Source organism: Aptenodytes patagonicus, chromosome 1, assembly GCF_965638725.1.
Source record: "Aptenodytes patagonicus chromosome 1, bAptPat1.pri.cur, whole genome shotgun sequence".
NCBI classification, from domain to species: Eukaryota; Metazoa; Chordata; class Aves; order Sphenisciformes; family Spheniscidae; genus Aptenodytes; species Aptenodytes patagonicus.
In genome coordinates this window covers 81,669,515-81,695,442 of record NC_134949.1, presented here as the reverse complement: position 1 = coordinate 81,695,442, position 25,928 = coordinate 81,669,515, and the positions used below count along the sequence as shown (strand labels likewise).

Below are 25,928 nucleotides of genomic sequence, written 5' to 3'. Positions count from 1 at the left end.
AAAAGCTTATGCAAAAGTCTTAGCTGGGTGAAAGATGTTGATGACTAAGCGCTACAGTTTAGCAGGATGTGGCAGGTTACTTTTGTGGCTACAGTGGGTCTGCGCATTGTAAGAGACAGCTCTGTAGTAAAATTATTTGTTTAAATACCTGTCCTCCTTGGGCACCTGCCCACGGCACTGAACCGAGCAGGCCCCTGTGCTGCTGTGCCAATCTGTAGCACACATTCAGGGTTGGACACGACCCCGATCTGACTAAGGGGGTGTGCAGCTAGGGCATGCGCCACAGCAGCTAAAGACCACCTCCTCCTCACCCCTCCCCCCATATCCCTGTAAAATTAGGCTTGCTCTCAGGAGGAGTGTTACATTTTACAGTGTTGGTATATAGCCAGTTCACATTTCTGCAGCCCAGCAGAGTGACGCTGCTATAAAGCTGGGTTAACACTGTGGGAAACCAGTCCTGCCTATTGATAAGCATGTTAAACTTATAGTGGGGATAGGTCTTCTAAGAAGAGCCTTGGAAGCCTTCTGTGGCCCACTCTTCTTACCTGAAGGTAGGCAGATCAAAGCAATTCGTAGATTTGGGGCTCAGTGGGGGCTGCTTTGTTTGATTTGGTTTGGCTTAAGGCAAGCTCATATCACCAGTTCTGGTCCACACAAGGCCCCCAAACTAAGCTCTCATTCTTTGACTCACTGTATCTACAATAGATCATTTCTGTCACCTCTTTTTCGCTAATTCAAAGGAAAAAAAAGATTGCTCTGCAGCAGCAAAGTAAAACCTCTTTTTTTGCTCTGCTAAGTAGAGAACGTAGGTACCCAAACAATCCAAAAAAGATATCCCATTCAGTCTCAGGGGAAAAAAAAATCATGTTCAAATTCAGGAGTGTGTATCAGATTAAAATAATAAATTGTGACTCTGTTTTCCTTCTCACTGGATTATTCACGCTTCCTGTGCTTGCCATAGCATCCTTTACAGTGCTCCCCCTTGTTTAAGGATTCCCTGACTGGCATTGCCAGAAATCCTTTCTGTCTTGATCCTGCGGACCTGACTTTGACATCACCGTGTGATTGGAAACTGTTGCTGAGTAAGAGGCACAGGATCAGTGTCTCCAGGGAAATGAGTTCCTCTTTAAACCAGGTACAAATCTTACTGCTGCTTCTGAATGAATGCTTCAGCATCACTCCTCCCACCATTTCAAATATATGCATTAATTTAAGAATGCAGCAGATGTGGCAGCCACAGACACAGAAATCTGACTCATCCCAGCTGCACTCTGTGCATGTAGGTCATATGAAATGTCAGCTATTAGAATGCGTAATACGGTATATTAACTTCAAGGGCCAGTGAATGCTCCTTTGCATGCAATGCTTGGGGAGCCGACAAAGAAAACTAGTTCATATTAAGCTTTGATTAAATAGAAACCTAGGCATTCCCCCACTTTTCTGAACACAAATAAGAGTGAGTCATATTTCCTCCAGGCAACTTACTATTTCCCACACCAAGCAGAGATAAGGTGTCCCCAGGGCTTGTTATCCCAGAATTTCACTTTCTTTTCACGGGTCTGTGCTCAGGAGCCTTGCAGGGGCCTGAGCACAGCTAAGCAAAGCTATGACTTTAGCTCAGCTGTGGGACATTTCTCACTACTCTCTGAACCACTGTTGCGATTTAAACAGGTGAAAACAACAAACAAAACCAAAAAAAACCCAACCCTTGATGGGCTGCCCTTTAGGGGCACAATTCACACCAGAACTAAAAGCCCTGAGGGATCCTGTCTGAGGTATACCAAGTCACCCGTCCATTCCTCAAACAAAACCAGGCTGAAATGCAGCGTTGTTGGAGAACATGGAGTCATTCATGCACTGGACTGAGTTCTCAAATCCCTGAGCCAAGTTCAGCCCTAGGACAGCCAGTGGAGACATGTTTAACTGGTAACAGGTTGGGGTGACTCCCACAGGATGACTCCACGTGGCTTCAGTGGAGTCAATCTGAATTTACTGGGCAGTATTTGGCCCAGAGAGGTTAAATGATGTATCCCCAGCTGCCGGTCTGAGTCATCAACTGAGGCAGGAATTAAAGACTGACTTTTTCTTGTGCAACCTCAGCTGCCTTCAGCCCCCCAGGGCTAGCGACCCTTGTCTACTGAGCTCCAGAGCTTGGTCCTGCTGAGCGAAATGGAAAGGCTCAGGATGGATCAGCGTTTGGCCCCATGCATAAATCGCAATTGCTTTCCCACTGCCTGACCCTACAAACACAGACTCCGTATGCACCACGTGGAGTACCTCAGGTATAATGGTCCCAATACACAGAAGGCACAACATGCCATGTATTTTGATTTGCACCTATTACCTCATATCTCTTTGTATGGTTTATTTTCCTGCCTCCCCCACTCACTAAAGCAAACTTTCTAGCACTGAGTGCACAGAGTGCCTTTTTGTCCCCAGTCAGGTGTCAGTTGGGGGACCTGACGTCTCTGTCCGGGTTTGTCGCTGGAGCCATTGACAGGAATAAAAGATTCTTTAATAACAGGAATGTGACAGGTGTCAAAAAACAAATCTGAGATTTACTTCCAGCTTTGGTCAAACAAACGCACAATTCAAAACAGATCGACACTGGGCAAAAATTTCTTTGCCTTGTGAAAGCAGTTCCAAAATAATCAACAGCAGCTGTGGCTCTGGCAACCATTGACATCAGATTTGGGATAACCTGGGTCACTCAGGAAAAACTTGAGAAAACACTTAGGTCTTGTCAGAGAAACAAGTCTCCAAATAATAAGAACAACTGATGTTTCAGGCTCTCTGGAAATGCTGAATGAGGTGTACATCCTCACTCCTCTTCCCATTTATCAATACTGAAATGATGTACCTGGATTTTATAAAGGCTTGATTAATTCAGCAGCCACTACAGTAGATAATGTGAGCTAAGCTCATGAGAAACTAATATCACTATGTATTTCAAGCCTTGATCCTTATGTCTACATGGCAAGAAAGGGAAAGTGAACTCCCAAAACAACTGTCAGGTTTTCATGCCCTCTTCCAAAACATTGTGCATTTACCACTGCCAAAGGCTGCATCCCTAAACTAGAGGAACGATTGTGTGAGTCAGGCCAGCGGTTTCCATGTCCCTGTGCAACACTCCATCAACACAGGTGTGAGGTAACCTTCCTTCACCCTCCTTCACTGTCAGTGAAACCAAGTTTGAAAGAAGGTGAAAAGTAAGATTATCTTTCCCTGACACAGATAATCACAGGGAGGAAAACAGAAAAAAAGGAAACTTGCTGGGAAAAATCAGCAAAGTTTGAAATACGAAGTGTGAAATACCTGGAAATGAAGCTGGTGTACGGTCAAGCTGCCATTACCATTGCCGTCCTCTACCTGGGCAAGGATATATTGCAGATGTATCTAGAAAATCACACTCCCACCCCAAATTTTATAAAGTTATTGTCTTGGTTATAAAGATACCTTTCACTGAACCCCAGCGCAATATTTTCTCCAAGAGTTCTCCCAACCTCCAACTGTTCTGAGTTCAGATGATTTTCTGAAAGTGATGTGGCTTATTGGTTTAGGACAGGTTAGATCTGTTTAGCACTTTTCCAAACATTTGTTCAATCTCCCCTCAAATTCACATGAAATTCTGCACCCACAACATCCTTTGGCAAGAAGCCCCATAGAGCTACACCCACACTTGGAGGAACCCCCCCCTTCTGCGTGTTCTGAACCAGGTTCCTTCATCTGATGCCCCCTTCCAAGTTCTTCTACTGGAAGATGAACAGACAGTCCCTATTCACACTCTCCATGTCCTTCACTCTATCAAATCTGCCCACACCTTACCCATTTCTAACTGGGCAAAACAGTCCTAGTCTATTCGAACCATTCTTTGTATACAAGGTATTCCATATTTCTGACTTGATTCCCAGGATACCTGCTCCACTGCATGTAATGTAGCTTGAAAATATAAAATATAGGAAATGAAACTATACTGCAGTCATTGCTCGGAAAAAACATTGTTTATTTCAATGTTCTTCCTTGAAAGTAGCTTTCAATAAGCAACTGTACTTTTCCTCCACTGCCCTAAAGACATCTAGTAAAAAATTATAAAAACATACTTGGAGTTCTCCACTGAAAAATGAGGGGAAACAAAGGAAAATACCCAGCCTTTGAGTCCGCCTTTGTTGGTTCAGCTTGCCCATGCACCTAATGAGAAATCCTGAAATAGCAGAAATCCATGCACCAAACAATTTTCTCAGTTAGTTCACAGGCAGAAAGTCTGTCAGGACTAAAATGATACATTCTTTCCTTAAACGTACAGCGTAATGCAATTTATGGAGTCGTCGTACTTCTGTGGGACAAACATTTGTGAGTGACTGCTCACTGAGATTTGGGGAGGGTTGTTATTACTCTGCCTTGCTTAATAAAGTGTATGTGGCAGAGAACATAAGGAAATGGTGTCAGTGCCATTCCCCATAAAATAAAAAAAAAAACGTGCTCAATGCCAAATGGAGGGACCAGACAGTCTGCTTTCTCTCTTTTTCTTAACGAGTTTCAGCATCTACATGGGAATTAAAAAAAAAAAAAGAGAACACAAATTCCCAGAGGAAGCTCATTAAGTATTCTCTCCACCTCCTTCTCCTTATTCATGCGCCCCGTCTCTTTCAGTCGGCAGGGTCCCATGGCGACCATCGCGGAAGAAAAGCATCCTCTGTAGCAGCCGCACCTCGCCATAGCAACCGGGACGTCAGCGCCGGCAGCCAAACCCCGCAGCGGGCCGAGGGGCGGCACTGCCCCCGGGGCTGCCGTCCCCCGCCCCCTGGGGCCTTGCGGCGGGCCGGGGAGGGGGGAGTCCCGCCGCGGCGGGGCGGGGGGGGGGGGGGGGGGCGGGCAGCCCGGTGCCCGCCCCGTCGGGGCGCCGGGGCGCGGGCGGGCGCCGCGCCGCTGTCCGTGGTGCTGACGGGCCCCGCGCCGGCGAGCCCCGACGGTGCGGGGGAACGGGCACCCCGCAGGGCGCGGGGAGGCGGGGGGCGGAAAGGAGGGCCCGGGGCGCGGGGAGGCGGGGGGCGGAAAGGAGGGCCCGGGGCGGCTGGGTCCTGGGGAGGGACAGCCACATGATCCGCATCCCACATGACACAGAAAGAAACTGGTGGCAGCAGCCAGCCCTGCGAAACGTCATTTTTTCCTCCGTCGAAGAAGAGGGGTAGCATACCCCATCCCTCCCCCTCAGCCAGATTTACAGATATCCGGGCAGAGGCAGCTACAGATGTGAGCATACTCCGCGGTTTCCAGTATGACTGGCGCCTTCCTAGGGGTGCCTTCACTTGGGATTACAAACAGAGAAAGGACGAGACCGGCGCCTCCGGGATTATGCTTTGCAGCAGGTACGTGGATGGACAGGTGCTGTGCTGAACAGTGCGGTGGCTAAAGGGATAGTTCTCTTTGCAGAGACAAGCAACATGATATTTTCCAGTAAATTACCTTCTGCGTATTTACTTCTGTGCATTTAAAATCCTTGGGTTTTAGCAGGGAGGACTCATCCCTCAGGATCCAATGCTCTGCGGGGCTTGAATTTTAAGCTGATTCTGCTGAAAGCAGAGAGGTGTGTAGAATTACTGCAGAATAACTATCTATACTTTCTGCACAAATCTGCATTCTGTCTATCTATATTCATTATTTTTAAATTATGCCACTTATTTGTCTTAAAACAATCCCCTGACGTGATCAGTTCGATGAAAGCAGAAAATTACTTTTACTGAGACGGAGCAGACCAGTCTGCCCATCTGTTTTTTTTTCTCTACAGATACATTCAAACAGCATCTTCCTTCCTCGTGTTATTGCCCTAAAACAGCTGCTTTTGTATTTTTCAGTCATTAATTTGAAATCATCCTTTCTGAAAGCGTTGTCTCCCTTTTTCTGTGTGGGTGCCTGGATGCAGATACTTAGGGAAACACCACAGGCATAGTAATCTTTGCTTATCTGTAGCCAGCAGAGGCAAGAAGGCTATCCTGGTTTTGCTAATTCAGGCACATGCTCTCTAAGAATGCATAGGAATATTTTTCATTTATCCAGCTGGCTTCCAGCATGTCAAACAGCATGTTGGCTCCACCGAGTAGTGGAGAAGTAAAACTGCCTTCTGCTTTCAAAAGGCCATTTGTGTGTATGAGGCAGGATTCATAGCCAATTCTTTCTGGCAAAGATTTTCAAATGTGGTTCTTGAAGATTTGTTGCTAAAGCCACTGTTAATCACTTAAACAAGTGGCTTGGTTTGCAGAAAAATTGGATGCCAACCCAGAGGCATCCTTAAAAGCTAATCTTTATTTGGGTGTCTAAATATGGATTTTTGGAAGCTTGATTTATGAGTTTATTTTAAACATCCTGGTCTCAGATGAGTCAGTAAGGGGAGGAATTTCCATACCTTAGACATGTTTGGGGAGCTCTTCTCCTTAGCTTAAAGTAAGAGCTTGCAGACTCTTACTCCCCCGCAGTTCTCCTGTGAAGCCTCTGTTTGCAAAGCTGTGCAGTGCAATTCCCCCATCTGGGTCACACCATATAATCTCCATCTGCATTTTCCTTTGCAGCCCCACCAGGCGTCCTCCCTCAGGTGTTTAACAATTTAGAGACCAATTTCAATCAGACAATGCAGAATAATCCCCTAACATCCTCAAGTAGAGTCTGCTCCCCCTCCCCATCACAAACACAGTTCTCCCAGCACCAAAACATGACGCAGCGCTTGTGTGTTTGGGACTTCTCCATTCCAGCAGCTTCCATTATTCCCTAGACTTTCCCTCTGACAGGCAGCCAACACAGTTCTTGCAACTGGCACCCTGCCCATAAGACATCTCCAGTTCAGTGGTTATCAGCAGGCCAGCATCTTGCCTCAGTGGCTTCCTCTAGCCTGCTTTTGTCCTCGCTGAGCCTAGCTCAGCTGAGGTATCCCTTCCAACAATCATCTCTGCATCAGGCATTTCCAACCTAACTATGGGCTTTGCATGGCCTTCAGCCCTCCCAGCTTCTCCAGCGAAGTTAGTATAGGAAGACTATGAAATGCTCTCACTACTGGACATATCCTCTGATGGAGGCCCATGGGAACGTTCTCCTACTGCTCATTCAGGTCTACTCCTCTCATTCCTATCAGATAAGTCCTCCTGGAAGCATCTTCCGATCTCTGGCAACTCTATCGCTGGCATGATTATTAGCCACCAGTGCCACGCCACTCTCTGTCACTATGGCTGGTACAGGTGACCTGTGTTGTGTGAGCACTAGATCCACATTACTGAAAAGGGTCAAGAGCCATATGACAGGCACTCTCACATCCCAGTGCAAAAATCCTGTTACCATATTAACTTCTTGTGTGCTGAGAAAGTAGCTTTTACAAGATTTAATATCAGGAATTCATTTCTATATGACCTTTTCATATAGACAAAACAAAAAAATCTCTCAGGTTCTCCTAGGAGTAGAACTTGTGCTCACTGCTAGTGAGAGGGTGAGCTAAGCTGCCAGAGTCCTCACTGAAGCTGTTGGCACATTTTCCCTGCGGGGGAGAGGACACTCGGCAGGGAGAGGGTGAGAATTTCCAAGAGATGGGCAGAGAAATCAGCCAAGCGTGAAATTCACCACAGCTTATCTGTCAACACCCACCATGGCAAACCAGACCTGGTAAGCACTGTGTTCCTGATGTCAAACAGAAGAGCATGCTGTGTTGTGGGCAGGGTCTGGTGTTGCCAAATTAATGTGTGTGGGAGAGAGTATCTATTTTTTTACCTCTGAATCAGGAAAAGGTCCAGCCTAGCCATGTCCAAGGACAGAGTCAGTCCCCATTAAGGAAGGCAAGCAGCCTGCAAAGGTATATTTCAAGCTTTTCCACACTCTTCTTGGACAACTCCAGTATGTGGAACCTGTTTTGACAGCAGAGTTGGAAATGAGGACAGTCCCTCTTCTCCTTGCTCCCACTTTTTCATGCCCCCACAGTCACATTGGGCACAGATCTGGGTTCTGCCATCATTTTTAGATCAGTGCTAATCTAGATTTTTGCCTACTAGTCACAGCAGTAGGAGGATAAAATAAAGCTCTGAGATCCTTAAAACTCTGAGGGTCTTTCATTTGGGGAAGAAGAGTTACATCTATAACAGGAGACTCATAACCACTGTGTACCTGTTTGTAAACTGCGTTGCACTCATTACGCTCATGAGGTAGCAGCCAGAGCACCGTGCTGTGCGTGTCTCCTATGATTAGCTAGACCAGGCCATGGGCAAGAAGAGAGGAGACAGATGGAAGAATCAGGCTGTCAAAAGGTCATGGCAAACCCAACAATTCATTTGGCACAGCCCAGGTCTGTGGAAGGAAGGCTGTGTCCTCCCTGGGCCTTACAGATCGCACAGCCACTGGAGGATTAATTTCTCACTGTAGGTGACCCTGCCTATCTCTTCAGAAATGTCATCCTCTCTACAGGTCTGAGGGTTGCAAACTCCATATGTGATTCAGCATAGCCCTGGTTGAAGAGAGTTACACCTGTTCCCTCAGTCTGCAGATGCTGATGAGGGGAAGGTGTCTATCTGTCTATCTGAGCACAAATCTGGCTCATATTTTACCACTATCTGTCCCTGAACCAGAGCATGATGTTGGATATAAGTCAAATCCGCAGTTACTGTAAGGCTCCTTCCCGCACCAACCGAGAATAAACGCACTCTTAGGGCTTAGATGCATGAATAAACTACTGGGTCTTAGCAACTCACCTCAGGTTAATAGACCTACAGTGACTGCCTACATGTCGGTCTTAACCCATGGTAAATACATGAGAAAAATTCATTGACTTCAGATGCAGGAAAAAGCCATTGCTCCCAGAACCTTTAACACCACCATGAGCTTCAAGAGATGGCACCATCTCTTGAGGAGACCCAGCCAATATGCAGTAACTTGTGACTTATGTATGGTTTTGAATCCTGAATGTTCACCAAAATCATGCCCCATGGATTTGCCCTGGGCCAGGCCTCAGACCCAGTGCTACAGGTCTGCTGTCAGAGTAGTTGCTCCAGATGGGAGCTGATAGACCCAGAAGCAACAAATGGACCCTGTTCTTGGTCTAGTTAGTTACTGCATGGCTCACCACTTACTAAGCCCAGTTAAAAGGATAAAGCTGAAAAAGGATTCTTCCACAGGCGACCAGTGCAAGAAATATAAATTGGCCCCAACCCCAGCAAGTGTTGCGGTATTATATCCTTGTTCTCAGCTTTAATACCTTGTTAAAATAGTCAGGAAAGAACATGAAGAGTCAACGAAGGTTGATGGCAAAGAGACTGTCTAGCTGCCCTTACTTTCCTCAAGCACACAGCAGAAAAATCTTGTTTAGATTCACGCTCATGCAGTAGCTGAGTATAACATATATTCTTTAAATGTGCTGGAAATTAAGAACATTTCCTTCCTTTATTTGATTCCATCCATATTTCCTGCTCCCATGACCTCACCCTGCAATACAGGCTAGGTTCTCAGATGCTGATATAAGATGCAATAACGTATATCGACTTACATCATCAGTTCAGTTCAGAAGCTTTTACTGTAAGTTGAGCTGAGACCACACTGGCACTGGAAGATTCATCCATGAAACAGCCTATCCACACTTCTAGTCATGTCATCTTTAGCTACCCATGTTGCAGAACAGGAATCTCCACCAGCTGGGTAGAGCCAGGGAGCAGGCAGCAACGTATGAGATATGGGTATGGATCTCAAAAGTTTTATTGCATTCAAAACGTTTCATTCTCCTGATAAAAGAGGGGCAGATGTTTTCTATCCCCATGCACTGGAAAGCAGAGAGTGAGGATGAACACACTTCACCTCAAGAGATTTTCAGGCTTTGCTCAGAAGAGCTGCCCAGAGAATAGAAAACCCTTCGTAAGAGGAACAGCGCAAATAGCTGAGCATTTTTATGGGCACTAGACCAGAGAAAAGAACTGCCAGGGAATCTGTGTGCTTACAAAAGCATGTGTATCCGCATTCCTCCCCTGGAAGCAGAAGTACTAAATGGCCTCAATATGCACACAGATATCTCTGCATAGCAAGAAACAGAGAGAGGTTAAAAGACTCTGTGTTCTTCTATAAAAGGATTATTACATTGAGACGATACACGCACAGGGTAGTTAGTTTGAATTCAGGCAGAGATGAATGTCACCTTCTAGCATCTTACACCCAGACAAAAGCCCCCCCCCCCCCCCCCCCCCCTTCTGATTCAATTTACTCCCACTTCTAATATTGATTAAACTCAGTTAGATGAAGCGTTCCTCTCCCAGTGTGGCAGCTATTCCCAAGCTATTCTTCAGAGGGAAGTTTATGGAGTAAATGACCAGCTTAATGCTTTTGAAATAATTTGCTAGGCCAAAGCTTGCCTTACTGTTTTGCAGTTACGATGCAGAGAGGTAAAATATGTTGAATAAAAAAGCTCCTCTGCTAGTGCTAGGTTAAGCAATGTACAATGATCTGTTTCTTTAGCTACCTTTTTAATCCTGAAAAACAGTGGTTGGGGAAAAAAAAATATTCTTTTGATTAAACATTTAAAAAGCCATTTATTGCATTCCTTTGCGAATCTTACTAGGTTTTACTCTTCCAAATTGCAATGGACGCTATATTTCTCGACAGGACAGTAAATATGCAAACACATAGTAACTATGGGTTTTATGCAACAGCAAAGTAGATGTGGCAGTGATTTTATGAAGTTCTTTTGGCTCAAATACTGCTTCTCTAAGTAACAGATCTGTTTCAGAGAGTTAGCAAGAATATGTTTCCTTTGCTATCAACCCAAAGGAATAACCCTGAAAATTGAGTGTTTGGGCCTTCAAACTGCAAATTAAGGTCCATAAAATAGGAACTGTGGCACCAGAAAATCCCTCTTTGATGATTAGGAGTCATTTCACATGCTCTTTTTTTCCCCAAGCAAATGCACAGAATTTAGGGTTTTAAACAGAAATACAGGAAGTCCTTATACCAGTTTTAAAAGGATTCCCACTCTAAAATGTTCAAAAGAAAAAGTGAGATTTCTGGCACTGCTGCATCCATGGAGACTCACAATTACTAGAAAGTATCCTTTCACTCAGCTCGGTGTTATATAGGTTTAAAGGGAAAATCAAACAAAAGCATTTTTGTTAAATAAAAATGTCATTAGGCCTCATGTATTTGGTATATGTAATTTTTACTTTTTGTGTTTCTAATACCTGCTTATTGACCTGCAAGGCAGAGGGAGGCTAAAGAGCTCATCACTATTTTCTTATGGATCTAATATTTGCTAGTTAAACAGTTCAGCAACACTTAAATCATATTTCAGTAAACGATGCAGCAAACGGGGACGTGGGAATTGGAGAGTCATAATGTCGCAAGATACAGAATCTCTAGTTATTTGCATCCTAGACCCATACAGAGTGGTATGTATGCTGAGCTTTTTACACTCACGTTGCCATTAGGAGCATTACTCATTATGCAGAAGTTTAAGTCTCCACTATAAAAAACAGACTTACCCACAGAAGAAAAAGATATGCTGGGCCATAGACACTAAGCTGCTTAGTGCTAAATCAAGGCACGATTCTGATCTCAGTGCCACCTAGGAAAAATAGGGTTGAATAGAGATCCTTTAATATTAAAGATCATCTTCTGGTCCATTAGAAGGAAAAATTATCTGTGACTAAGAATGCAGGAATCTCAGAGCACATTGGTTAATCAGGTAACATTCACTTTTAAAAAAAGTAAAACAAGTAATTGCTGTTCAACCAGAGCAATCCTATGCTCAGGGTAGTTCAAGTCCCTATTATTGCACTTATATTTTCACCTGGATCTTGTGGGCAGTGTGCTGAATGTCTTTGGATTTTTCCAGTGAAGAAAGAATCACAAAATACAGTATTACTTGCACCTGTGTTTGGTGCCTCTTCTGTTCTACCATCCCTGGACATATTTAAAAACATGTAGACATGACGCTTAGGGACATGGTTTAGTGGTGGACTTGGCAGTGTTAGGTTTACAGTTGGACTCGATGATCTTAAGGGTCTTTTCCAACCTAAATGATTCTACAATTCTATGTTTGCAGGTTACCTGCGTTCTCCAGTAAACAGCGGTTGGGCTGACTTCTAGGCAAAATGCAACAGAAAAAAGTACTATTTGAGTGCTACAACCCTGTAACTATTTTTGGTTTACCCACCTGCATAACTAAATGTCTCAGGTCTGAAAAGACATGGATAGCAGATTTGTCTCACCAGGAGAAATATCATGAGAACAGTGTTGGCAAGTCTGCATATTTTAAAGGCTTAGGAAGGTCCTTTCATTCTTGTACCTGACTTCCACTACTCCTCAATATCGGTCAAGAAATTTCATCTGGTTATTCTTCTACTGAGCTTAATTTGTGCAGCGGGCTATTTTTAAATGGCACATACTGCTGCACGGCAAGAAGGGAAATTAAGGAAGAAAATTAGCCCATAATAATCTTTTCTATCTGGTTAATAGGCTCCACATGTATTATTCTATTACAGGTAATTCTAACATGTAATTTAGTGGGTTGTACTGTCAATGCATCCTGCCACTCTGCCAGAGATAGCAGCCCAAATACCCTGCAGACAGCTGATGATGGCAGGATATCTCCAGGAGAACAGATCCACCCAACGGAGGGTGGGGAAAGGCAAACGGGAATTGTTTGAGAAACCAGGAATCATCTGCCAGGCAAAGCTACCAAGAAAACAAAGAAGGCAGGCAGCTAAGGGTGAGGGGAAAGCAAAGGCCAGGCTGGGCAGCACTGCACAGCCCTCCGGCAGAAGACGGGATGAGGGGCAGGGTCTGCAGACAGTGCCCCTTGCAGGTGGTTAGCAACCCAACCACCATGACACCTACTTCTGGGTCTCACTACTGATGTCTCTGAGTGTTATTTTGACAGGACGGTGCCATGCAAAATTCCTTGTTTAACACGCTCCACTGAAACACACCCAGTTGTTACTAGCCTCAAACTGCTTCAGCTACGAGTCCAACTTAAACCTGAGGCGTGTTTTCCACTCCCAGACACTACCTGCATGCGAAAGCTGCTAAACAAAGCCAGCTGCTTTGGGAGCAGCGTTAGTGACTCACGCATTGACCCACTTTCTAATGATGCAGAGTCAGCTGTCGGGCATAGCACGAGGTGAGGAGGAGAGGCGCAGCAGGGTCCTGCGGCAGCCCAGCTGCGGCTACGCAGACTGCCTGTGTCCGTGCAGCTGTGCCGCGCTGCTCTGAAACACACTCTGCATTTTCAAGCTAAACTTATGCCTGTGCTGTGCAACTGATTGTACATCAAGCCTGTTCATGTGAAAAATGCAATGTTGTATTAACCACAGCTGATGAATACAGGGTCTAAAAAGCTAGAGGACAAAAACCTTCTCTAACCACATCACGAAATTAATATATCTTTGTTTCTTCCATATATAATTTTTTTTTTTGCATTGCATTATTGAAGATGACATGCAAAAAAGTGCAAGGAGCAAGATCCCAAATTCATCCAGTGGCTTTGCGCTTTTAGGCTCCGCTCTGAGTAGGCAGACAGGAGGAAATATTTCGTGATAGATGCAGAGCTAGAGTAGGCCGAGCAAAAAGCATCTCAATAAGCAAAGCTGGGAATTTCGATCACTTTGAAAGCTGGGGAGGATGGTGGTGCTTTTTGAACTTGTCCACCGGGATTCTGGGGCGAGCATTTTGATCTGCTGGTCATTGATTCCATCCTGGTTCATCTTGCACAGTATCAAGGCTCTGGAGTTAAGCATTCACACATTATACCCACACAAACAGACTTTATAGTTCTAATGAGCAACAGGCTTTGCGTGTCAACACAGTGATTGGAAGGACACTTTTTGGAACACCAGACCCCGGCACGGAGTTTGTAAATGCATAGGCACCAATATTAAGTATTCTTCCATGTTATCCCTGTGATACGCTAGGACCAACCCAAACAGCTGGCCAAACCGAAGCTTGGAAACTGCCTAGCAATATACCCCTTCTTGTCTCACTCAGCCTTAAAACAGGAGGTCACGGCTATCACGTACCGTGGTGTGTACCATAACTACCAGAAAGGACCAGCTACAGTTTCATCCCAGAAGCTGTATTTCAGTGCTTGCTCAGAAACAGAGAGGTCACTCGAGCGTCCCGGCAGGTGAAAAACACCGCCTGAAAAGTAGACCGATTACTGACTGTGTTAGCATTCGGGCTGGTGGGGTGCTCAGCAAGGAGAGTCCACGTTGGATGACTGCTCGGTGCGGCTTTAGAGAGGTAAACGCTGAGGGCCCCCCAGTTCAGCCACTACCCATCTGTAACAGTGAGCTGTTGGGCAGCTAACAGAGCCATAACCCCCTTTAAACCCAGTTCCAACCTCTTTTTTTGCCTCGTGCCCTCCGATTTGGTGCCGTTCGCTACCCGGCCTCAGAGCCGTGAAGGCTAGGTTATCAGTGCCCAGGCGAGGCAACCTCTGTACAGGGGCTGGCAAGAGGGAGGAAGGACTGCAAGGGTCTGGCAAGCAAAGAAGGGGACCTACTTGAATGGCAAAAGGAGACAGGGGGGACTGTAAGCCGAGCCATTCACGTTTAAAAAGAACAGGGGCTGGACTCCTCTGGCAACCCCCGCAGCCCTGCAAACCCCCAGGTCCTGTCAACAGAGGACTCCTGAGCTCAGAAAGTCGGCACATCCCAAGGCCAGGACAAGGCCACTGGGTCCCTCCCCAGAGCTGAGCAAGGGCCTCCCCGTGGCACAGCTGGCGCCAGAGGTTCCGTGGTGTGTGTTGGTGTCAGTTGCTCAGGGCAACCCTTCAGTTGCCCCTTGGGTCCTGCAGGTCGGTGGAGGACGGGCTGCGCTCCACAGCCGGGCTCGACAGGGTGAGCTGGGAGGAGTCAGACTTGCTGCTTGGGAGGTCCCTGAGCAAGGTAAGGACATCGACCCTCTCCCGGGCTTTTCTCCACAGCATAGAGAGCCTCAACAGCTGACTGCAGTCGCATCTAGCGACCGTGCAAGCCACACCACCCACCCGAGGCTCCGCTGCCGGAAAGCAAAAGGCTCCCCCCACATCTCAGCTGCGTGAGGACATTTACCTCCTCCCCCAGAGTTTTCCTTCTCAATCAAGACCCTGCCGTTGGCAAAAAAGCCGCTTCTGCAGGTTTGGGGGGGAGCTTGTCGTGCCACCTTGTTCGCCGGGTGGCAGAGGGAAACGCTGCCCTTGATGGGGCCGGTGACTAAGGAGGCAAGGACGTGCGGGGACAGCGTCGGTGCTCAGGACAGGCTCTTTAAGGTACGCAACGTCCAGCTCTTGAGGAACATTTCCTCACTGTGGAAGGGCTGAGGAGGATTCACGGGGAGGAGCGCCCCCCCAGCTCGGTGCCAGCCCTTCCGCTGTGCTGACCTTTCCTTTGCCTCCCAATCCAGACCTCGCTGACCTTCCAAAATTACGCCCAGAAACAAGGAGGCTCAGGGGTATTCGGGCTATTAACACCCATGTTGCTAACGATTGGCTGGGAGCAGGCTTTGGCTGCTAGGGCCCTCATCAATGAAGACGCTAGGATGGTGGGAAATGTTGCTTCCCAGCCCACCTCTCGCTGTAAGAAACACCTCCTTTGCCTGTCGACTTGATGGATTCATGGCAAGCCAAGTGAGCGGGGACACTGCTGGTCTGCTTTTTTGCAACTTCCACGGACACCGGGAAGTGCAGCTCCTGTCTGGGATCAGTGGGGCATATTGCGCTCACCCAGCCTGCAGGTCACCAGCGCTGGTGAACCTGCACCTCAGCCTCTACCTGTGAAAGGGACACTTGTCTGTCAGAGGACAGAAATGCCTGTCCTAAAATAGTCAGGCCAGTAATAAAAATCGGCATGAGGCTTAACGGCCTCTGCTGTACCAGCTACTCTCACCGCAGATTTCTGACCGTTTCTCTGAAATCTGCCACTTCAAGTAGTACGTATACTACCGAGAATTATCTTTCGCTGGTCAAGGCAGGTTTTTCACACGCGCTTGTTAAATAGAACCTTTTCTCTTCTCCCTTCATGCAGCCTGAGCAAAAGACGTGGCCACGTTTGCCCACAGCATGGATAACAGCAGCGGTCCTTTTGTTCTCCCCACCTTATTGCTCCTGCTGCAGAACAAGAGCTACCCTGAAACCTCCATCCCTCCTGCCGGCTACGAGGTGGCGGGGTCACCCCTGGGACCCAGCTCAAGCAGGAACCACACTGGCTCGCACTATGAGCTGAGGCCGGGGGAAATGGCAGCAGCCAGCACAGTTTGGGGAGCACTGTGGCTGGTTTCCGTCTTTGGAAACTCCCTCGTTTGCTTAGTGATCCACAGGAGCAGGAGGACGCAATCCACCACCAACTATTTTGTGGTCTCCATGGCTTGTGCAGACCTCCTCGCCAGTGTCGCAAGCGCGCCCTTCGTGCTGCTCCAGTTGACCTTCGGCAGGTGGACGCTGGGGAACGTGATGTGCAAGCTGGTAAGGTACATACAGTACCTCACCCCTGGCGTCCAGATATACGTGCTCCTCTCTATATGCGTGGATCGATTCTACACTATCGTCTACCCCCTGAGCTTCAAGGTGTCGCGGGAGAAAGCCAAGAAAATGATTCTGGCCTCTTGGCTATTTGACGCTGTACTTGCATCACCGGCTTTCTTTTTCTATGGCTCCAACAGCGACGACCACTGCAACTTTTTTCTCCCCGATTCTTGGGAAGGAGCCGCCTACGGAATCATCCACCTCTTGGTGGTGGTTCTGGTCCCATCCGTCCTCATTATGCTCTTCTACCAGAAGGTCATCAAGTACATTTGGAGAATAGGCACCGATGGCAGGACCGTCAGGAGGACAATGAATATCGTCCCAAGAACAAAAGTGAAAACCATCAAGATGTTCTTAATGTTAAACTCGGTGTTTCTCCTGTCCTGGCTCCCTTTTCACGTGGTGCAGCTCTGGCACCCGCAGGAAACAGACTACAGAAAGAGCTCCCTGCTTTTCCTGGCCATCACCTGGATCTCTTTCAGTTCTGCAGCCTCTAAGCCAACCCTCTACTCCGTCTATAACGCAAACTTCAGAAGAGGGATGAAAGAAACTTTCTGCATGTCCGCCATGAAATGCTACAGGAGCAACGCGTACACCATCACCACCAGTTCCAGGATAGCCAAAAAAAATCACGTTGGCATTGCAGAAATCACAGCTCCGGCCAAAACGGTCACCAAAGAGTCCATCTATGAGGCTTTTAACAGAGAAGCAAAGGAAAAAAGGCTTGCCTGGCCTATTCAGTCCAATCCCCCAAATACGTTTGTCTAGTTGGCTTCAGTGCTTTGAGAAATTACAACCTACCCCCAGAACAAGGAGCTTTCGCTCCGTTTTGAACCACTGCATATTTACATATTTTAATGTAGCTTTTAGGGAAGAAAATAAGATGTTTTATTTTATTAAATGCCTTGATTTTTGATGTGTCCAGTCTGTTTCCTTGCAGTGACATTCTGCATTTTGGAGCTACGCTCCCTGACTCACGAGCATTACTTTTTCACAAAACAGACAAGCTCTCACGCTCTCTGTGGGTCGGGGAAAAGGGGAAGAAAAAACACTGCCTGTTTTAATCCCTCTACATTGGCCACCATGTATAAATGCATAAGTCCACCCAAAGCCATCTACGCTTCCTTTCGTTCTATCCCTCGGAATCCTTTTGCCCTGGGGTTTTCCTTCTTGTTCAGACCCCACGGGTAAGACGTCCAGGCGTGGGCAGCGCTGGCATCACTCTGAGCCCACTGACGTCAGTGCTAAAATTCCCACTGCCCCGGGAGGGTCAGCATCAGGCCAGCGCTGAATGCTTTTGCATCTTCGTCGCTGCGCCTCTCCAGAGGTCCCGTGGTCCAAACCGCCTGAGAAAAGTCCTCCCCTCGCTCTTGGCCTCCCCGCCTCCTCTCCAGCTGCTTCTCCACCCAGCCTGCTGCACACACCCAGAAGCCAGGGGTGGGCACCGCCTGGGAGAGGACCTGCTGATCCTGGTGGGGCCACGGCCCTACCAGACTGTGGCAGGTGCACGCACCCTGACAAGGACTGGGGGCATTAAGACCGCTGCGTCCTTACTTTTCGCACCCTTAATTTTGTGCCTTTAAGGTGGCAAGTGCTGACCGTCACGTACACACCTTGGGCCAGTCATGATGGTCATGTATACACCTCGGGCGAGGAATAAGCAAGTCAAGGCCCTCAGCCAATTAGAAAGTGACCACAGGTCAGCTTCGACTAGGGTATAAATGGAGCCCCGCCAAAGGGCAAGTTGAGCCAGTCCTCCTCGGAGCAGCGGGCCTGCAGTCGGGGACGCACCCCTAGGGTTGGGACACCTCCCAAGGAAAGTGCTTGAGGTTAAGAGCCCTCATCTCACAGGTGAGTGACTGTGTACATTTTGGATCCTCATTTCTAAAGCCAGCTGTGCAGAATTATTCCCTCGTACACCATCCTAGACATGTGGTTTACTGATGTTGTCAGACTGCTGATGCCTCATTTCTAGTTAGTTTTCTCATAAACAATTTTGGTCAAAATAAAGTTTATTTTTGAATCTATCACCGGCTTAATTTGATTACATGAGCCTCCGTGACATTAAATTGGCATAGTCGGCTGGATGGTTTCAGTAGTGTACTTATTACGGAGGCACAGATGTAGCCCTTCTCCCCAGGTATAAAATGGGCGAAGGAGAAGTGGTTCGACCCAGCAGCAGTCGCAGAGAGATTAGAACAATGCCACGGGAATAATCGAAACGGTAAAGGTGAAGGGACCATGTGTGCCGTCCTAGATGCCTGTGTAATTCAAGCGCGAGATCATTACAATTATTCCGGAATATTAGAACAGAGCAATTTAAAGAAGCAGTTAGAAACCCATTGTTTAAAAGGAGAATTGGAAAGAGAAAGAGAGCGGACGCATCTGTTAGAACAAAAAATGGAGCTCATGCTAGCACAAGCGAAAAGACCCCCCAGTGTTGTCCAAATCCGAAAAGTAATTGTGGGCGCAGATCCTGAGGATTGGGATGGGGACATCTGGGGAGACCCTGAGGAAAATAGTCTGAGGAAACAGAGGAATTGGAGGGAAAAGCAGTGCGACCTCTTATTAAAACAGAGAGGCATACGGGTCCGTGGGGCAGGAACCCCCAAACCACTGTCTGTACCTCCCCCTGGACGGGACCTGAGCTCAGTGAATTACAAGCCAGGTTTTCGCATAGACCAGGAGAAATGGAAACTGCGTATCTGTGGCGTGTCTCTTTAACGGGGGGGCGGATATCGGATACTGTTGAGTGAGGACGAGGCTAGGGGATTTTGGGGCCCCAGAGTGTTTCTGGGTGAGGGGCCAGCAGGCAACCAGTCGATCACGTCCCGAGTGGCTTATTGGGCTGGGGGTGTGGACCCCAAAGAGCGAGGGGAGCCTGTTGCCATCCGAGTAAAAGGACTGTTGGAGTTAGCGGAAGGAGTACCAAAGGCTGCTTGTATCCAGGCAATGTATGAGAGGGGGCGGCAAAGGGTACCAATGGCTGCACCGGTGGACACCAGCCACCTTAGACCTCTCATTAGAGGGCTACCGGACGCCTTAAAAATACGTGTTCAGTCTCTTGGAGAAAGGATCCAGAGGACCATAGAACACAATCAGCAAAACCCTCAGAATCCGCCCGCACATGTGCTGACCTGGGCGGAGATGTTACACGATGTAGTCACTGACGGGTGTGAGATGGGATGGACTGATCCAGGCAGTGGCACGGACGGGAATAGGAGGGTTCAACAAGCCAGCCAAAACCCCCACCCCAGATGGCCTCCCCACATGGAGCCCGCACCTTCCCGAGATAGACCGGATTGAGCCCACGATCTGGGAGGGAACGACCTTTGGCAAAAAGCATTAGCGCTGGGAGTACCCCGGGCGATGCTGCACAGGCAGCCCACCGACCACATCCAGAAACTGGTGGAATTGCTCGAGGGGAAAACCAAAGATCAAGGGAAAACAAGGGCAACCACCCTCCCTCACAACAGCACAGACACAATTAACCTTTTCGCGTCCCTGTGAGGGGAACTGGATGAGTTAAAAAACTAGAAGACGCAGTTTGGGGTTCGGGCCGCCCACTCCGCATGGTGAATTCCTGCCAATGGTCCGCTGACAAGGAACCTTACATACAGATCCACGTGGGTCCGAAGCGACTAAGTTTAGAGTTCTTAATTGATACAGGGGCCCAAATTACTGTTCTAAATAAGCAACAAGCCGATGAGTTAGGAATTAAACCATCGAGAAAGACTATAAACATAATAGCGGTGACGGGTGCAGCAGAAAAATGTCCCATAGCTCGGACTCAACTTTGGCTACCTGGAGAAAAGCGGATGACAGCAGTGGAGGTGGCTCTAAGCCCTTATAAGGGAAATATATTGGGATTTGATGGATTAGCGGGCAAGCAGTGGTATTTACCTAACGGCAAGGTGTGGAGTTTTGGAGGCAGAGGAGCAGAAGCTGTCCATGTTAGGACCCTGCAGCTTGCTCCCGCACTACCGCAATCTAAAGTAACCTGCATTTCTCAATATCTGCTACCAACCGCAGCTAAACAGGGCATTTCAGAGGTAATTAGCGACCTCGAGAAGAGACAGATCGTAAGTCGCACACACTCCCCCTATAATTCTCCAGTCTGGCCAGTTCGTAAGCCAGATGGGCAGTGGCACCTAACGATTGACTACTGAAGATTAAACAATAATACCCCGCAGCTAATGGCTGCCGTCCCGAGTCTAACCTCAGTAGTAACAGGAATACAGGCAGCCGCCCACCCCGTGGATGGCCACCCTGGATGTCAAGGACATGTTTTTCATTATTCCATTAAGAGAAGAGGATAAGCCTCACTTTGCCTTTACTTGGGCAAACACTCCCCCACTATTGCTCACAATGCCTTGGCCAAACTCCTTGACACAGTGGAGGTGCCGTCAGGCGTCCACATACATCAGTACATACACGACATCCTAGTTGGTGGAGATAATAAAGAACAGGTAAGGCAAGTAGCCGAAGCCAACTGGAACCAGTTGACTAAAAACAGGCTAGACATTCTGCCTTCCAAATGTCAAGGTCCTGGAGAAGAAATTAAATTCCTAGGAGCTTGGTGGATAGCTGGAGCAGTTGCGGTGCCCAGTGACACTCTATCAGCTATTGAGAAAGGGCGAACTCCAGGCAATAAGACAGAATTACAGCAGTTATTAGGTGTAATGGGCTGTTGGAGAAAATATATACTGGGGTTTTCGGTGATTGCTCGCCCTTTATGTGACTTGCTCCGAAAGAATTAAGGAATGGGATTAGAATCCATGACACAGAGGCCCTTAATGTCCTGAAGGATGAACTTAAGACCTATCAGAGGCTAGGCCCACTACACTCATGAGACCCGCTGAGGGTAGAATGGGGGTTCACAGAACATGCCTCCTATTGTGGTATATTCCAAAAGGAACTGAGGGGGCCAGCTAGACCTTTATTATTCTCTTCTACCTCATTCAAGGAAGCTGAACAATGGTACTCAGTGTGGGAAAAGGGACTCCTCTCACTTACCAGGGCAGTTAAGAAGGCAGAGAGGTTACATACTTCACAAGACATTATAGTACAAGGCCCTTTTCCTCTGCTAAATTTGATCCTCAAGGGATCACCCCCTCCTGAGGGAGTGGCCCAGAAGGCCACGATACAGAAGTGGTATGCCTATCTAGAGGGAGTTAGTCAGTTACTGTCATTAAGAGAGGGCCCGATCAAAGCCTCTAAGCTCCAACAACCTGTGAATCCAGATCCGGTTTTGCTGGGACAACCCTATAAACCTTCCCCGGTCAAAGAGGTGCACGAACTGACCACAGGCTCAGGTACACAATGAGTGTGGTTCACAGATGCATCTGCCCGCCGAGTGGCATCCAGGTGGCAATATAAAGCAGCGGCATTGGAAATTGGTATGGGGAAAATGATTACAGAGGAGGGGGGAGGTAGCGCACACGTATGGGAGTTGCATGCCCTCCTGCTGGCAGCAATGGCGCTGCCATAATTTACACTGATTCCTACGCAACCTATAAGGGTGCCACATAGGATATGCCAATGGGAATCCAGTCAGTGGGAAGCAGGCCGTACAAAAGTCTGGAGAGCTGGAGACTGGCAGCGATTGTTAGAAATAGGCAGATCACGACCCCTAAAGGTCGGGTGGTTAAAAGGCCATGCAAGAAATGGGACTTCTGCTGCAAAATGGAATCAACAGGTAGATCACCTAGCCCAAATTAAGGTAGTAGGTAGCGAAAAGGAAGATTGGGGACTGTTGGCTGAGTGGCTGCACATTAAGTGAGGCCACTCGGAGAAAGCAGACCTCTATTACGAGTGTCGGTCCCGGGGATGGCCAGTGTCCATGAGAATATGTGAAGCAGTCCTTACGGCTTGCCCACAATGTCAGATAAGGCTTAAGGCCAACCATCCAAATCAAGCTCCAGCCCAGCATATCGAACAAGGCAAGGCTCTTTGGAGCACCTGGCAAATCAATTATATTGGTCCTTTGTGGCCATCCCATGGGAAGAAATATATCTTGGTAGGAGTAGAGGTGGTGTCAGGACTGACCATGGCTACAGCTGTTAGCACCGCCACCGGAGATCAGACGGTCCAAGCGTTAAGAAAGTGGTTTAGTATTTTACCCACCCCCGCGTGCATTCAAAGTGATAATGGGTCACATTTTATGGCCGCAGTGGTGCAAGACTGCGCTCGAGGGGAAGACATCAAATGGGTGTTCCATACACCATATTATCCTCCAGCTAACGGTATAGTCGAATGAACCAGTGGTTTGATTGGTTGATCATGCTGATCATGCTGATGTCTCATGCCACAACTGGGACATATGATTACCACAGGCAGTCTTTATTGCTCACAGCTGCTGGGGAAGCTATGGAAACCCCAAAATTCGAGCGTTTTGCCCTACGAGACCACTGATGGGCGATGACCCTACACTGAGCGATACAAAGGACCAGTTCCCACTATGGATGTACGTGGGCCAAACTGTAATGGTGAAGCTACCCTCTATTGGCATTGTACCCATGACCCTGGCAAAACCCAGAGGCCTATATGCCTGGGAAGCTCTGGACAGGAGTGGAAAAACCCACCGTATTAGTGCTTGGTGGATAATCCCTGACTTCTAACCCTGAAGCCCAGTTTCAAGCCCAAGGCCCAGCTCTGTGTTTTCTTACAGGACAATGGAAAAGTGGACTGCTTTGGTGCTCATACTGGCAATGGTGACAGTGACCAGCGGAAACAACCAGGACCTTGACAGCAATATGGTAGTAAAAATGATAGTAGGATTTGCCCGAACGATAGTAACGGTTTGCCTGCCCACACCCAAGTCAGCAGAAGACCTTTCACCAATTTTTGTGCAGGACATTAACATATCACTAGCCCTCGAGCTCACATGGGAGCAATATACTAATTATAGTTGGAGATTTAGGGAGATTGAGGGAAGAGGCTATACTTACATTGTCTACAGCTGGTTGCTGGGCAAGGTAAATGCTAGTTTGGTATGGGATGCCAGATGTGACTATATTCTTCAACCTACCCATGAGGCCATGGGGTGGAGCTGGAATGGCACTACACCATGCCCTGAAATTCCATGGGGAGCTACCGAATATAGTGCTTGCTGGAGCACTGATGACCTCTCCCTACAATATACAAAACCATTAAATGCCTCATGGTGCATCAAACACCCTGAAAAGGATAATAATGAATGTCCCAGTGTGTGTAATCGAAATTCGTGGGACTGCCCCCTCAGCTGCACGTGGGCTAGATACACTCAGCTGGTACGGGGAAAAAGATAAGGTATTCCAGGTAGGGAAATCTCCACTCTGGAACTGTCAGGCAGAGATCGGGTGTAAAGACATAGATGAAATGCCACTCTTATTGCTATATCCTCCTGCTCAGGACGCTTTAATGCAGGGCTGCCTATGTAGCAATACCGGTTACTTACGGCCCTTTGCCCTAGATTGTTTTAAGAAAGATTACTGTCATCCCCTTACTACCATGCCAGGTTCATGCCAAACATCCTTTGTCCCTGCAGCTCCTAACTTAGTGTGGGCATGTTCTGACGGCCGCTTATATTCCCAATTATACCCAACCATCCAGGGACTAGCCTGCACATTAGCCGTGTTCTCTCTCTGTCCCATTTATCGGGAAGGATCCATGCCACATAAGTGGTGGGATTGCAGCCCAAGGGACTTGCGGGGGGAATGGCAGGAATCCTCCACATGAGTAGGATGGTGGCTGGAATCAATTTTGGGATGGGAGTTGCTGCGGTACAGAACCAGCAGGCTATTCTGGAACTGGGCCTGCAGCTGTCAGCCTTGGCCACCGCCACGTCTGATAGTTTGGGGCTATTAGATAATCAACTACAACATACCAGTAGAATGACTGTTCAAAACTGAGCCGTATTAGATCTGATGCTGTTAAAGGAGAAAGGTGTATGTGGAGTCCTGAGCCTATCAGAAGATGAGTGCTGTGTCCACATCCCAAATGTCTCAGTACACCTTCAAGACCAGATCAACAAAATGAAAAAAGTAGCAAATGAATCAGAAGCAATTGTTGCTGCACTAGGGACTAATTGGTTGGGGAAAATTTTCGATATGTTTGGGTTTTCTTTGTCAGGATGGCTAACCAATCATCTTTGCCAGTCTCTGATAATGGCTGTAGTTGTGATTGTTGTGATTTGTATCGTTATAGATTGTGTTAAGCACACAATAACAAACTGTATTAACCATGGAGTATGCTCCATCAAAATCTGTTCCTATAACTGATGTTCCAGTACGACCTTAAACAACTGAGAAATGATGATTCACAGTGAGCACCGAAGTCACCAAGACTGCACACCCTTTTAACTTTGGAGGTAAGAGGAGACTGTACCACTGCTCCAAGGAAACCAGTCGAATCGTGTCTATGGTCACGATGGATTTTCTGGCAGGTGCACGCGCCCTGACAAGGACTGGGGGCATTAAGACCGCTGCGTCCTTACTTTTCGCACCCTTAATTTTGTGCCTTTAAGGTGGCAAGTGCTGACCATCACGTACACACCTTGGGCCAGTCATGATGGTCATGTATACACCTCGGGCGAGGAATAAGCAAGTCAAGGCCCTCAGCCAATTAGAAAGTGACCACAGGTCAGCTTCGACTAGGGTATAAATGGAGCCCCGCCAAAGGGCAAGTTGAGCCAGTCCTCCTCGGAGCAGCGGGCCTGCAGTCGGGGACGCACCCCTAGGGTTGGGACACCTCCCAAGGAAAGTGCTTGAGGTTAAGAGCCCTCATCTCACAGGTGAGTGACTGTGTACATTTTGGATCCTCATTTCTAAAGCCAGCTGTGCAGAATTATTCCCTCGTACACCATCCTGGACATGTGGTTTACTGATGTTGTCGGACTGCTGATGCCTCATATCTAGTTAGTTTTCTCATAAACAATTTTGGTCAAAATAAAGTTTATTTTTGAAACTATCACCGGCCTAATTTGATTCCATGAGCCTCCACCACACAGGCACCCGGGGACTCCTCACGTCTTAAATTTCGTGTGTCTCCTGGCCGCAGTCCCTCCTTCTGAGGTACGGCTCTGGCACCTGCAGCAAATAGCGGGTTTTCCCAAACGGGAGCAGGAAAACCAGCTCTGCAGTCACACGCTCGCCTGACGGCATCCTCCGCGGGTGCATGTGTTAATAGGTCCCTAACCGGCGTCCCAGAGGAGACAAGCTGGCAGGGAGCTGTGGCTGCAGGTGGAGCCGGCTCCTGCTGCTATTCCTCTGCCAGCGCAGTGAGAAAACAACCCAACGGGACCGGCCGGGGCTTCGGTCCTGGTGGGAAGGGGAACGGCACCGGCTGTGCCGGCCGGGGAACAGCGGGGAGAGGCAGGGGCTCCTCTGCACCCCCCTGCGCCCCATGACGGTGACGTGCTCGTGAGAAGCGGGCACTGGCGCCTGTG

General features: G+C 47.9%; 1 protein-coding gene across 2 annotated transcripts; it reads left to right on the top strand.

Moving 5' to 3' along the window:
* The first annotated feature begins 5,076 nt into the window (after positions 1-5,076).
* Positions 5,077-17,417, top strand: LOC143163472 (putative G-protein coupled receptor 19). 2 transcript variants are annotated; one of them, XM_076344912.1, is made up of 3 exons: positions 5,077-5,366; positions 14,798-14,888; positions 16,005-17,417. In XM_076344912.1, the coding sequence occupies exon 3, from the start codon at positions 16,040-16,042 to the stop codon at positions 17,267-17,269; it is 1,230 nt and encodes a 409-aa protein (XP_076201027.1). In that variant the 5' UTR covers positions 5,077-5,366; positions 14,798-14,888; positions 16,005-16,039; the 3' UTR covers positions 17,270-17,417. The 2 variants fall into 2 exon arrangements, with proteins under 2 accessions (XP_076201027.1, XP_076201017.1); XM_076344902.1 differs by lacking the exon at positions 14,798-14,888.
* The last annotated feature ends 8,511 nt before the right edge of the window (positions 17,418-25,928 follow it).

Excerpts from the sequence above, each read along its gene's own strand:
- LOC143163472 (XM_076344902.1), top strand. The coding sequence starts at position 16,040 with ATGGATAACAGCAGCGGTCCTTTTGTTCTCCCCACCTTATTGCTCCTG.